The 15,547-nt window shown below is 36.2% G+C and overlaps 1 protein-coding gene across 1 annotated transcript in view; it reads left to right on the forward strand.

Moving 5' to 3' along the window:
• The window catches only part of FOLH1 (folate hydrolase 1), a 58,706-nt gene that overhangs the window by 32,301 nt on the left and 10,858 nt on the right, over positions 1-15,547 (forward strand). Inside the window, exons 8-14 of the mRNA XM_057553873.1 lie at positions 3,792-3,890; positions 4,171-4,256; positions 5,870-5,989; positions 8,177-8,259; positions 9,749-9,812; positions 12,403-12,470; positions 14,809-14,900. Coding sequence (XP_057409856.1) covers positions 3,792-3,890; positions 4,171-4,256; positions 5,870-5,989; positions 8,177-8,259; positions 9,749-9,812; positions 12,403-12,470; positions 14,809-14,900 — 612 coding nt within the window. The remainder of the gene's footprint in view (positions 1-3,791; positions 3,891-4,170; positions 4,257-5,869; positions 5,990-8,176; positions 8,260-9,748; positions 9,813-12,402; positions 12,471-14,808; positions 14,901-15,547) is intronic.

The raw sequence follows: 15,547 nt of genomic DNA on the forward strand, positions 1-15,547 counted from the left end.
TCTCATCTGTTTGTGTCATCTTTGATTTCTTTCATCAGTGTTGTATAGTCTTCTGAGTACTGGTCGTTTGCCTCCTTAGGTAGGTTTATTCCTAGATATTTTATTATTTTTGATGCAATGGTAAATGGGATTGTTTCCTTAATTTCTGATCTTTCATTGTTAGTGTATAGGAATGCAAGAGATTTCTGTGCATTAATTTTGTATCCTGCAACTTTACCAAATTCATTGATTAGCTCTAGTAGTTTTCTGGTGGCATCTTTAGGATTTTCTATGTATAGTATCATGTCATCTGCAAACAGTGACAGTTTTACTTCTTTTCCAATTTGTGTTCCTTTTATTTCTTTTTCTTCTCTGATTGCCATAGCTAGGACTTCCAAAACTATGTTGAATAATAGTGGCGAGAGTGGACATCCTTTTCTTGTTCCTGATCTTAGAGACAATGCTTTCAGTTTTTTACCATTGAGAATGATGTTTGCTGTGAGTTTGTCATATATGGCCTTTATTATGTTGAGGTAAGTTCCCTCTATGCCTACTTTCTGGAGAGTTTTTAGTATAAATGGGTGTTGAATTTTGTCCAAAGCTTTTTCTGCATCTATTGAGATGATCATATGGTGTTTATTCTTTAATTTGTTAATATGGTGTATCACATTGCTTGATTTGCATATATTGAAGAATCCTTGCTTACTAAATTCTTTATACTATAGTTGGGTTAGTAAAAGGTTTGTATGATTAATAAAGAGATGATATGATTTCAGCCTTTTAAATTTATTGAGTTTTTTTATAGCCTAATATATGGTCTATCCTGAAAATTGTCCTAGGTGCACTTGAATATGTATACTATTCAAGTATGTATTCATACTCAAGGCTTTTGTTGGGCAACGTGTTTTATATGTGCCACTTGGCTTTTCTGGTTTGCCAGCTTCTTCATCTCTCTGTATGAGATATGAGAGCCCACATGAAAACCCAAGGAACTCACCACTTTTTCATTTCTTGTACCCTGAGGTTCTGAGCTGGTTTATTTTCTTTTCTCCACCTTTCAGAGTCTCATGTTTATTTTTCATATATTTATAGTCCAGGGAATTTAGCTGTACTCAGCAGGATGAATAGGGTAAAATGCATGTTCTCAGAAGCAAAGTCTCACTACTTTTCAAGCTTCTCTGTTATGGTATCCTAATCATCTTATACCCCAGCCAGATTAATCACCATACCTTACTTTTGCTTTGACTCTTCAGCCTTCGTGCTTGTTTACATCATACATTGTACCTGGAATGCTCTTTACCTCCATCTTCCCTGCCCACATCTTACTCATTCTTTAAAAATCCAGATAAGTGAAACCTCCTGTAGAACGAAAATTATTTCTGATCCTACAAGGGGAATTAAGCTCTCTTTTGTCCTTCAGAACTTTATCTATCATATATCATGCTCTGTTTTATATCTATCTTTTTCTGACTTATAAACTCTTTGGTAGAATGACCATGTCTTATACATATTTGTATTCCTTAGTGAGTACAATACAGTACCTTGAGCATTATAGAGAATAAATCTCTGCTAAATGAACAAATAAAGTTTACTATGCTACACAATATAGATTTTTAAATTCAGTGTTGTTTATAGATATTTATTGAGCATCTATGATCTATCAAATCCTTTCAAGGACATTTCCAATATTATATTCTCTGAAATTTCTATGATTTGAAATTTAAATATTCAACCTTTTAATTTTCACAGAATTTATTTTTTATTTATAGAGTGAAAGAGGGACCTAAAGAAAATTATATCCCTGATTAATTATCCCAGTGAAATTTAGTGACTAAAACCTCTGTTCTCCATAGATGTGTGATATTTTCTTGTCCTTGTGGGGGCACTGTAATCTTGGCTTTATATTTTATTATTTTCTGGGAATCTGGACTCTTCATTACCTTCCTTATAATATGTAATTGACTTCCTGATGAATTTGCACCTTGTTTTGTTTTTCATATTTTTATTTTGAAAAGAAAATACATTTACACAGTTCAAAGTTCAAAGGGGTATACAATAAAAAGTTTCCCTCCTACCCATTTCCATCCCAAAGGCAATCAATGTTATTAGTCTGCAATATACTACTATAAAAATATTTTATGTATAATCAAGTATATGTATATTCTTCACTTGGCTTCTACCATTTTTTGTATACGTAATACTCTGCTAGTTTGACTATTCATTATGATATTTAACAATGTATAATGCCCCTTCATTTTACTTGATGCTTTTCATGTGAAATTTTATTGTATATAGATAAATAAATTATATAGTATATTACATGAAATTATGTTTATTAAACAAACTCCCTCATGCGATAGGAAAAAAACAGAGTAAATATTTACTCTCTGATAGAGCATTTTACAACAAAATATTATTTATACTTAGTTTTCCATGAGAAGATAATCATATTGATGTAGTTTTGCACATAAAATATATTCTAGGTCAAGCTGAGCTATTCACATTACCTTAACTGAGTAGGCAGGGAATAAGTACCCGTGCGCAGGCACAGAAAAAAGGAGGAAACTACAGAAAATGTTTCACTGTAAATCATAGGGTGCATGCAGGTGTGTGGACCAGAGATGGAGCCATAAAAGACAGATTGATGTTTTTCACTCTCTTAAGTTTGTCTGGAGCCATCTTCTTCTATCTGCTTCTAGGTAGCAAAAGTACATTTGGTTTCCATGCCCAAATCAAGAATAAGTCAATCCGTGCTCTTAAACAGTAAAGGAAGATATGCTGAAATGAAACAGCAAGAACCTCAGCATTCCACAGATACTATCATATTATTTTTCTCAATCACCTGCTGAGAGATAACCAGGGCTAGTGGTATATATGGGCTGGTCCACCTGAATCTTTCCACCTTTTTGAATTAAAAAAATAAATAGTGTATAAAGCTTTGAGGGGCTGTTGGTTGAAGTGACATCCCTTCCTTTGCCCTTCCTCCCTCCCTAATAGATGAGTGCAAAAGTACTTTGCAAAGGATGACCATACATGTGTTTGGGAATGTATTTATCAGTGGGAGAAATAACATAATGGGAAATTCCGAAGAGTCTGACACCTGCTGTTTCTTCAGAGCATGCTCTTGAGAGCACTTTTCACATGGTTTACTGTTGGAAACTGGTAACACAGAGTCCAAATTCTTGCCAACTGTTTGAATCTCGATTGTACCACTAATCAGCTGCCTGACTTTGGGCATGTTCCCTAATCTCTCTAAGCCTCACCCTCCTTATCTTTGAAGTGGGGAGAAATAGCAGAACCACCTCATAAGAAGTGTATTAAGAGTTAAGGGCTTCCCTGGTGGCGCAGTGGTTGGGAATCTGCCTGTCAATGCAGGGGACACGGGTTCGAGCCCTGGTCTGGGAGGATCCCACATGCCGCGGAGCAACTAGGTCCGTGAGCCACAACTACTGAGCCTGCGCGTCTGGAGCCTGAGCTCCACAACAAGAGAGGCCGCGACAGTGAGAGGCCCGTGCACCACGATGAAGAGTGGCCCCCGCTCGCCACAACTAGAGAAAGCCCTCGTACAGAAACGAGGACCCAACACAGCCATAAATAAATAAATAAATAAATGGCAGTGTAATACGAGATTAATCTACTAAAAAAAAAAAAAAAAAAAGAGTTAAATGGCATATCCCTATGCAAAGCACTTTGTACTACCATGACTCATAGAAGCTATTATGAGCAGGCACTCAAGAAAACAAGTTCAAGGACATTGTAACTTACAACTTCAAAGGTTTCCTTCAGCTAATAATATTTTTTGTGTTCAACAGAAAAATGGGTGGATCAGCACCACCGGATTACAGCTGGAAAGGAAGTCTCCAAGTGCCCTACAATGTGGGACCTGGATTTACTGGAAACTTCTCTACCCAGTTAAGAGACTATTTTTATTATAACTCTCTTTAGGGGGAGGAAACCTTTTTCAAAAAACAATTACAGAGGATGACTGAAAAGTAAAATCTACTACCAGCAGGAGACATAACAACAGGTTGAAAAGGGGAATACGCATATATCCTCACAATTGGACAATTGGTCAATGTAATTATTGCCTGCGCGCATTTAGAAACATTCAAAACAATGTCAGATTTAAAAGTTGTGGGTGGCAAGCTGTTAACCAGTATTTTTAGCCTGTGCCCTTTATTTTTGCATTAGAAAAGTCAAGATGCACATCCATTCCAACAATAAAGTGAAAAGAATTTACAATGTGATTGGAACTCTCAGAGGGGCAGTGGAGCCAGGTAAATTGATCATTTGCTCAGCAAATATCGATCGGGCAATTCTTCGGTGCCAGGTACTGCTCTGAGCTCTGGGAATGTAAGGTGAACAAAGCAAAGCAACTCTCTGTCCTAATGGAACTCACATAAACACAAAATAGATCAATAGGAGGTAACTTTACATTGTGATGCATGTTGTGAAGAAAGTAAATTTTGGGACTAGATTGGTCAGATGACTGAGGTTGTTGATAAACTATGCATGCTTCAATTAAAGGACCAAGGGAGGAAGAGCAGGGAGAGATGGTTTACAGGTGTTTAATCTGAGCTTTCTGGATTTCTTTACCACATATTTTGCCTGGAGAAATATCTTCATTACAACGATAAGTAACACTCTTAGAAAATTAAGATAACCTGAAGTTAATGAATCCTTTACATGGTTTTTTTTTTACACTGGAATGGGTGGAATATATATACACGTGATTTCCATATGATTTCAGATAACCTGCTCAATGATACATTTGAAAATAATCTTACTTTATTATGTTTGATTCCTTAGGAACTATATGGTTATATTTCCTACCCAAACAGATAGAATTAAACTGAATATCTTTTGTACAAGCAGCCAGTACTTTCTTTCAGGGATAAAGAATATTGATGTGCTTCCAATGAGCACTAAACAATGTACAACTGGCTATTTATTGAATCTCACTGAGTACATATTTTGTGCCAGCTCTGTGCTAGGCTTTGGGGATGGAGGGATTTTTTAAAAAGACACAGACCAGAGACAAGAAGACCCCTACATTTAAGTGTGGTAAATGCTTTTTTAAAATCCTTTTACTTTTTTTTGCACGCAGGCTTTTCTCTAGTTGAGGCAAGCGGGGGCTACTCTTTGTTGTGGTGTGCGGGCTTCTCATTGCAGTGGCTTCTCTTGTTGCGGAGCACAGGCTCTAGGCACTAGGGCTCAGCAGTTGTGGCTCACAGGCTCTAGAGCACAGGCTCAGTAGTTGTGGCGCACGGGCTTAGTTGCCATGTGGCATGTGGGGTCTTCCCGGACCAGGGCTTGAACCCGTGTCCCCTGCATTGGCAGGTAGATTCTTAACCACTGCGCCACCAGGGAAGCCCCATGGTAAATGCTTTATCAATATGAAAAGACTGCCCAGAAAGCTGGATAGGGGTGCAATTCCCTCTCCCTGTAGAAAATGGGAACAGATCATAGAAAGGTAGAATCTTTCAACTGTACCTTAAAAACTAAGTAGAAGGAGTAGGAAGTGGAGAAATCGTTATTTGGCCACTGTGTTCTCTTACTTTGAAAATACTGGAAACATAGTGTAAATAGGTAAGAGAGGAGTAACAGAGAATTATATAAAGAAGTGATAAGGATACTTTTATACTCACTTATCATTACTTATATACTTATAATTACTGTAATTAATTGAAGTATACATTTGCTTATCACATTCATATTTTCTTCATACATCAAATTCAGAACAAAGTGATATATTTACAAAAGTCTTCAGGAACCTTTGCTATCTTAACTTGAGTCCTGAGTGCTTTGTGTTTAGATGCTATTGAGTCATTTGCAATTTCCTCTATTCTTGACCTGGAATGGCAAGTAACTTTACAATGATGCTTTCTAGACAGATATGTCATTCTTGGAGGTCACCGTGACTCTTGGGTATTTGGTGGCATTGACCCTCAGAGTGGAGCAGCTGTTGTTCATGAAATTGTCAGGAGTTTTGGAAAGCTGAAAAAAGAAGGTAATGTAAACAAAAAGTAAAAACACCATGTTTTCTGAATCTCAGTTTGGCCCTCAGTAAAGTGAGTATAAAAATGCCACCTCATAGGTTTGTGTGAAACACAACAGAGAGGCTGCATGCAAATTATATCATCTTAGTAGCATAGAGTGCTTAGTAGTGCTTAATAGCAGAGCGTAGCTTTCAGTAACTAGCAGCTATATTACTTATGTTGGTTAATGATATTGTTTATTCATTTTTATATATTCATTTTAAATAATTCATTTATTTATATAATAAAGTTCATATTATTTATATTTATATATTAAATTATAATCTGAAATAAAGGAATTATACTATTAGTGGTTTCTCTGGCAACAAAGAAGATAGAGATGGGATTCTTTACTGGAGAGTAGACACCAGATTTAGGTCATAAGCCAAAGCGTCCTGGTCTGAGAAATGTGAGCAGGAGTTCCTTGGGATCTTCCAGCCTCAGGCCTCAGGTCAAGTACACCAACTGACTGAGGGGATGAAAGCTTATTCAGAAAAATGCTGGTCTTCCTGCTTAATAGGATGCTGTCAAAAGTTTAATATCTGCACTCTCACACCCCCAGCTTTGATTTCTCTCACAGAATTTAAGATTATACTACTAGCACAGTCACTTCAGTCATTTTAGAATCTTCATATGAAAACCAAAATAAAATTGAGTTCAAATGGTTACTTTTTAAAGTAAACATTACATACTGAGAACAGAAGGTCTACTTTGTTTACTGACCCTGCAAACTAGGTGTCTACGGGCTGTAAATGTGATGCATACATATTTTTTTTAGCAACAATGAATGTGGTAAAAATATGTTACATTTGCCTGGTACTTACTTTCTTAGAGAAACAGTGTTATCTATTTTGAACTCATAGGATGAGGGATATGTTTAATTATTTCTGTCTTCATTTTACAAATAAGTTAACTGAGGTTTCCAGAATCAAGTAATTCACCCAACGTTTTGTAGCTGGTGTGTGGCAGAATCAGAGAACTAGGGTTAAAATTCAGATTTTCTGGCTCCCAGTCCACAAAACAATGATGTCACTCTTTGAAATCAAATGTAAAGGTGCTCTATTCTTTTTTCCACACAGCTATCTTATTTTTTAAGAAAATAGAACTATGGAGACCTGAATTTACATAGTTTGTGAATCAGGTTGTGTTTAATAGTATTACAAAAAGTTTCATGATTTTGCCAGAAGATTCCCGTGGTAAATACAAAACATCACTATGACAATTACAAAGTATGCCAAAAGGCTGCAATGATGGGGAATAATAATTAATAGGAGATTTGAATAATGCTATTAATATATTTAACAAAAATGAAGCTCTGGACTCAACAGCTAGAGGGATATATATCCTTAAGCACAAATGAAATATGTACTCAAACAATAACAACTTACATGCCTGGAGCACTTGTTCAGTGCTATATTTATAAATATTATTCCATTTAATCCTCCTAACAATCAAGGAGTGTTATCTTTTCTCTGCTCTTCCTGGTATGCAGGTGAAGAAACAAGAGGCCTAACAAGTTTGAGTAACATTCCCTTGGTCATACTGCTAGTAAGTGAAAGAACCAGGGCTTGAAATAAGATCTTTCTTTAACTTCAAGATCAGTGTTTATAACTCCAAGCCATATGACCGTCCTAATGAAGGGTGTCCTTTTCAGCAGCAGCAGACACTAGTGTTGCGAATGGAGCTTCTGTTGACTAATTCTGGCAGAGAATGGAGTGAAATCACACAACCAGCTGACATTGAACAATTGTTTGTGTGATGCCAACACCACATGGAAGAGTTGTAAAGGATTTTCTCTCAGTTCTATTGTCTCAGAGCACAGACCACATCCAGCATTTTCTTCTTTCACTCTAGGCAGCTGCAGACCACAGATGGCTTCCTAGCATAGGCCATCATTATAAACCTATTAGACTATTTTATGATCTCACAGGATTTTTACCATGTCTGCATTTCCCCCTTTTTCAATACAGATGTGCTCTTTTGTATTGACAGATAAGCTTTAAAATCTTTCAAAAGGAAGTTAAGTAAAGATTGTCACCATAATTCACCCTTCCTAAACAACCAATGAATTTTTGCTGTTGTTACTCTGCTGGGGATGGTGATGTCTTGGCAATGTTTTGCATTTTCCCAGCTTTTATAAGTATGCACATGTATTTCAGGATGGAGGCCTAGAAGAACAATTTTGTTTGCAAGCTGGGATGCAGAAGAATTTGGTCTTCTTGGTTCCACTGAGTGGGCAGAGGTTAGTTGATAATTCGATATAACATGCATTTTCATAATAATAAAGCAGTTAGTATTTAATTCACAAGAATGTAAGAATAACTGGTCAATCCAGCCAGAAAATATTCAAACTTTTTTCCAGAAAGTCTGAAGCAACATATTCTTGTTCAAAAATCAGTGATAAAAATTTTTTCGTCACTTGAGAACTAAGTTTTGTTTGAACTTTTAAAGCCGCTTAATGTCAATTGTGGAAATAATTTAATCTTCGTTGTCTGGGAGTGTGATAGTAGCTAAGTAAATTCACTAGAAACTGGACATCATAATAAGATATAATGTTTTAATTTTTTCAAATTAACTCCTAAAGCTAATCACATTTAAATACTCCTTGAGCTTGTACTGTCTTCCTCATATCGTAATGACCTACTCTAAATCATGCTAAAAGTGAAGTGGAATGCCCCACCACAGAATATTTACTAGGCTCCTTGGAAAGTAATTTTACCTGCACGCATTGTTGGCTTTGTGTAATAGAAGTGTTACTTGTAAACATATGCAAAATTAACATTCCATTAACTTCTAGTCACGCTATAAATATTTAGTTGGCTCCTATTATCTAGGAATTATGAGAAGCCCTGTAAACTTCAATTTTCTCTGGGGTAGAAAAAAAAGTAGTGCTCCTGTAGACAAAGATTTATGCTGGCATCAAGAAGAGCCTAAATATTTTGAGGTTGATTTGTCTCTTTCATCTTATTTTCATTACCTAGAGCTGCATGTTTTTTCACTTTATTTCTTACAGTCAGGACACTTAGAAAATTGCTCGTTTTGGAGATTCATAATCCACTTATATCAAAAAAATCCTGCTATACTTTGTCAGTGTTTTAAAGCTGAGGAAAAATGTTTTAAAGTTTTAACCAGTAGATGGTGTCATAACACAGGAGAACTTAATTTGAGGGATAAAACCATAGTGTGGTTAAGAAATCAACCCCTGGGCTCCCCTGGTGGCACAGTGGTTAAGAATCCACCTGCCAATGCAAGGGACACGGGTTCGATCCCTGGTCCAGGAAAATCCCACATGCCGCGGAACAACGAAGCCCATGCACCACAACTACTAAGCCCACATGCCACAATTACTGAAGCTTGCGCGCCTAGAGCCCGCGCGCCGCAACGAAGAGCAGCTCGCCGCAACTAGAGAAAGCCCGCGCACAAAAGCCCGCACACGGCAACTACCCAATAAAAAAAAAGAAATCAACTCCTTTTCCACTCACTGTATTATGAATGTGGATAGTCTCATCTCAAATTTTAGTCTTAAAAATGTTTTGCTTGTTATTTCTTACCAATGACCTTTATTGAAATTCTTTCAAACATATGCTTGAAAATCTTACATGTCAAATTTGGGGTGAACTTGGGCCAACTTAATTCAGAAACCTCCACACAGTAAATGTAGATGTGCATTTTTTTTAGAAAGGGGTTATGGCTATTTGTTTGTTTATTTATTTATTTATTTAATATTATAGGAGAATTCCAGACTTCTTCAAGTGCGTGGTGTGGCCTATATTAATGCTGATTCTTCTATAGAAGGTGAATATTATTGGTTTCATAGGAAACTATATGACCTTGGTAGTAACAGCAGTTTAGTTCGTAAATGATGCACTAACTAGGAATGCAAATCCATGAACAGGTGGTGAGGGAATTTGCTGCTGGTTTGTCATGCTCATGGCAGCTGTGAGCTCTAGGGTGCTGATTTGGGCTCTCGAAACAACACTATGATTTGTTTGTTTCATCTGGCAGATTACCTTATCTATGGTAGGAATTCAGTGAATATCTGTTAAATGAATAAGTCAGTTATGGAACTAAAGATTTCTATGATTTTAGAATGGGGTAGCAAAAAGGTATGATTTAACTACTGTCATCATAATATCATGCATACAAATTTTGAAAACAAATGCTGATTTCCCAGATTTCATCTTTCACCAAGAATTTTTTCTTCTTAAATATTTTTTTCTTCAATTCAGCAAATATTTACTAAGCACCTCTCTATGCAGTGTACTTTCCAGGATTTCAAAGGAATTAGGGATTAGTAAAGAATAGTTTAGTACTCAAGAGTTTAAGACTCAGTATAGATGATAAAATAAATCAGTCTAGGATTCTAATATATGCAGGTACTCTCAGAAGGATATTATCAGACTGATCTTGGAGTTCAGAAGAGAGAATGATAGCAACGTCAGGAAAGGCTTGAGAAATGACAGGCCTTTTAGAATGGACTTGCTTTGATAAACAGAGATTCAAACTAAGGGACAATCTCAAGTCGATTTTCAAGAAACTGAAACAGTCCGTTGTCACTATACTGTAGCCCCGCACGAATCTTTCTGTCCCTTGACCACATACAACTTCTCAGCCGTTGCAACTGCTGTTCTCTGTGCTCAGATTGCTGTTCGACACACCATCTGTTTAATTCTTATTCTACAATCTCCCCAGGAATGTTATTTTTTTCTGGGAAGCCATCTTTGTAGCACTCATCACTGCTGTTAAGTAATTATTTGTTTTACAAACCCTCTCCCTTTCTAGACTATATTTTTCTGCCAGGAACAGGCAGGATCATACTTCTTCATTCCTGGATTCTTAATGTCTTATTAAATAAATGGTGTTTGCATGGGTGCAACAAATGAATGAATAAGTGAATGAAGGGTGGACTTATAGAATATTTTCTTTAGTTTATTAGTAAATCTGCCTTGTCAAAAATAGTTGAAGCATTGCATATTGATGGAGGCGCATTGGCATTTACATTTTCTTCTTTGTCCACATATCTGAGCTGCACTGTCCCCTAAGTTAGTTCATGCATTTCAGTTATCTTTTCTTCCTTCCTCTAACTTTCCTTAGTTAGTGGCTCAGGGCTTGGCCTTATTCCCGGCACTGCTACTTTCTATTATAGTTATGTGACCTCAGGTTGTTACTTTCTCACCTCTCAATAGAGTTACGAAGAGCACATATCTCAAAGGCTCTTGTAAGGGCAAAAGAAGTTAATATTTGCAAAACTCCCAGACTTGTGCCTTGCACAGGGTAAATGTTCAAAAATGTTAGCTTGGATTATTATTATCTTTATTTATTTATTTACTGGCCGTGCCACACGGCTTGTGGGATCTTAATTCCCTGACCAGGGACTGAACCCCGGGCCCCCGGCAGTGAGAACACAGAGTCCTAACCACTGGACCACCAGGGAATTCCTTATTATCCTTATTTAAACACACATATGAAGATGAAACACCTTTGCCACACAGAATAAGTATACCAAACATATATTCTTCAAAAGTAGAATAATGTTCTCTCTATTGCTAGTTTTTTTTTTTTAAGACTTGATTTTAATGCATTTTTTTTATCTTTGATTTTGCTGTTTATGTCATTCCCTGGTTTAAAATGCTGCACTGTCTCCCCAGCATTTTCAGGATCAAGAGCAAATAGCACACTCATTACTCTGTGATTGGAACACAGCTTGTCTCACTTTGTTTTATATTTCAAATTTTATTAACTGTTCATTTTTCAAATAATAAAATAAGTCATCTATTAGCTTTCTAATGTTAAAATGCAAAATTTACAAAGAAAACAATATCTACTGAAACCATTCTCAAATAACCGTCTCTTCAAAGGAACTACTGTCCTCAGTTTGAGGTATTTCCATCATGTTGACATTCGTATATAGAACTTAACTCACACAAAGTACCAACCAATGTTTAAATATAAACATTTATTTAACACAATATTCCTGTGAGGTAAGTACTTTTATTATCTCTCTTGTATAGAACGTTTGCTTGGGTGGAGTAGGAGGTGAAGATTTGGAGAGGTGACCTGAGGTTGTTTCATGTGTGGCACCAAGGTTCATGGTGAGGATGAATTTTACTGAGTGATGAGTTGGAGAGTTTTGATCAGACTTAGGTTTTATTTATTTATTTATTTTTGGCCACGTGTCTTGCGGGATCTTAGTTCCCCGACCAGGGATCAAACCCATGCCCTCCCTCTGTGTGGAAGCACAGAGTCCTAACCACTGGATCGCCAGGGAATTCCCCAGACTTAGGTCATAAAGGGATCATTCTGGCTAAGGAGTTAGGAACGGTCTTTGATGGAAGAATAAAGTAAAGAAATGAAATAGAAAACAAACTATCTTCTTGTCTTTCAGGAAACTACACTCTGAGAGTTGATTGTACCCCACTTATGTACAGCTTGGTATACAACCTAACAAAGGAGGTAAAAATAATTACATGGAATTTTAAGTTCTACAAATGATGTTTTCTTGAGGTGGCATTATTATGTTAAACATCTGTGTTGTTTTATAACTTTTGCCCATTTCTCCCACACCAATCTGAGGCAGTCTATGGAGAGCATTGTGTCTACCATCTCCATTTGAAAACGAGAAGACTGAGCCCAAAAAGCATTAGCCCCTAGAGTCACACAACTTGTTCAAGTAGCTGAACCAGGACTTGGTCCTGCGGTTTAACTCCTTAATTTTAAAACTGGTTTTTACTTTTTAATATAATGATACCGATTAATTTAGGACTCTGGAAGGGTTGACATTTCTAACCAATTGAGAAAGAGAATGTGTAAAAAACCAGGTGCTGACTCCTGGGACAGAGACTGGGTAAGACCATGTACCCAATTCCTGATTTCCTGCTGTGGGCTTCAGTCCACTGAGCTAAAGTTTTCTTAATTTTGACAGCAGCACAACATACTGAACCTGGCGGAGAGGTGGTGCCTAAATTTCTATAGGACCAATAGACAACTCTTCATTTTAATTCTCCTGCCCCATAAAGCCACCATTCCTAAAGTTAGTCATAAGGAATGTTTTGCATGGCAGATTTTTGCTGTTACTGCTGATTACCTGATTTGAACTGGAAAGGATAAAAAGACTTGCTTATTTAACAGAATTACCAATTGAAATGTAATTACCAGGAAAGACAATTATTTCCCTCAGATAGGGATTTTAAATAGATCCTAAACATATTGTTAAGCTTTGGTTTCTCAAGCATGGAATTTAATTTATTAACATCTCCAGTAGGAATAGAAAAGTTTAATATGGCACTAATCTATTCATATTGTTACTTAAGAGCTCTGTCAGGTGCCTGCAGTTTTACAATTCCCATGAAGTGTATACAAAATTAAATATCTGAAACATTGTGTCTCAGAGAATTCCCACCATTTATGTAATTTGAGGTCAATGCTAAGGAAGCTTGGCAGTTATATTTGTTTACCAGGTGGCTTGGTGGCACCCTGTGACAAATGCAAAAACACTACTTTCTAGGTCAAATTTGAAATTATATGATGCTTGACAGTTTTGGATTTTTTAAATTCTGTTTTTGTTTGGGGTAGGTGATTCACGGTATTTCAAATTTTAGTGATAAACTGTGACTTTAGTAATATATTTCTAAATACATTATTTCAAATTCATATTACTTAAAATAAATGGAGTGGTACTGTCCCTTGTATCAAAGTTTTGTGTAAATTTGTAAGCTTGAGTGAAATTATTTTGTTGCTTTATGTATTGATATTTGATGACTTAAGATGCTGACATAACTTCTCTCTCCCCAAATTTATATAAATTTATCTGTGTTCCCATCGACCTTTGCACATCCGTCTATTATAGCACCTAGCACATGAATTCCACATTTTTATTTATAGTTCCCACTAGTAGATGGTGTGTAATTTGTATTATTAAACTTTGTATGGCTGACATCTACAAAAAGTCTTCCACAGAATAGGTAGTCTATAAAATTTTTTGAGTTGAACCTGTTAAAAAATAGAGCATAGGACTTTTATTAAATAAAAAATAAAAACTTTTTATACCATATATTATTCAGTTACAGTTTAGTGAGTATTAGTTACAGTTTAGTGTGCTAAACATTTTGGCATAACATTTAATGCTCTGAGTTTAGCATTCAATAGTAGGGCATATTGTACTCCCTTAGAATTCTCATCTGTAAAATCTGAAAATGTATTGAAAGCCCTGTGTTTAACACAATTACAATAAATACTCAACTAATTAAATAAAATATTAGTGCATTTGTTTTGTTATGTATTATTTAATGACAAACTTGTTATGTATTATTTGACAAAATTGTTGGCACAAAGCAATATTTAAAAAAAAACAAAAAAACAAACCTTCCCTTAACCAGCTTGCTTCTTTTCATTTTTTTTTTATAAGTGGAGGAGGAATGTGTTTTTGAGAGCAGCCTCCCTTAATTTGGAAAAATAGACCAAAAAAAAAAAAAATCTTACAGTTTGACCATTCGTCTGAATACAATGGCTTGGTAATAATTTGGTATGTATAGCTTCCTTTTCCATACACTCCATGTATTTTTTTTTATAATAGGTGCATTATATATAATAACATGAGCATTTTCCCATATTGTCAGAAACTCACTGTTGTAATTCTTAATGACTGCTAATGTATGAATTGCATTCCTTATTTTCCTGAATATAATTTGGCTACTCATTCCCTGGTTAATAGATGTTTAGGTTTTAAAACATCTGATTTATAAGTATTCTCTCTCTCTTTCCCCCCCCCCCCCCCCCCTTTTAACTTGTGTAGCTCCAAAGTCCTGATGAAGGTTTTGAAGGCAAATCCCTTTTTGAGAGCTGGAATGAAAAAAGCCCTTCACCTGAATTCAGTGGCTTGCCCAGGTAAACAAAGAAAACTCTTTACTGAATTCACTGTGGAATTGTGTTGAAAATAAAAGGGTAGTTTCTTTCAACAAATAATAAAAATTTAATTTAAAATTCTCTGATATCTGTTAAAGAAAAAGTGATGCTTAGGTTTACAAATAAAATTGTTACCCAATAACTGGGTTTGCCTCCTGGTGGGTGTCAGCCAAATGGCACAACCAAGCCAAAGAGCGGGAGAAGGAAGGATGTGTTACTTGCAGCAAGTAAGGAGAGTACCGGGGATCTTTTCCAAAGCAGTGTCTCCCTGGATAGCAAAATGGGGGAAGTTTCAAGTTAAGGGTACATACATATTCATGAGGGGGTTTGAGCAGAGGAGAATTCAGTATAGAATTGGGGCAAAGTTTGACAGAGTCCAAGCTTTAGTTGATTGAGTTCAGAAAGGGTCAACATCATCATTCCTTAGGTTTCAGCTGATCTGGGGGTTGAGTGCTCAAGGGGATCCAAATTCTGCAAAACAGCTCAAAAATGTTCTTCAGGCTAATTTTTACCATTGTAACAGAACTGGGAGTCTTTACAGCTGATTTATTTTCTTTGCTATTGTTACTTCTCTTGCCTGATAAGTCATTTGTTCCTAAATTCTCTTGCTGCCTTAAGATCATTAATTA

This window comes from Balaenoptera acutorostrata, chromosome 9 (assembly GCF_949987535.1).
Source record: "Balaenoptera acutorostrata chromosome 9, mBalAcu1.1, whole genome shotgun sequence".
In the NCBI taxonomy this organism is placed as follows: Eukaryota; Metazoa; Chordata; class Mammalia; order Artiodactyla; family Balaenopteridae; genus Balaenoptera; species Balaenoptera acutorostrata.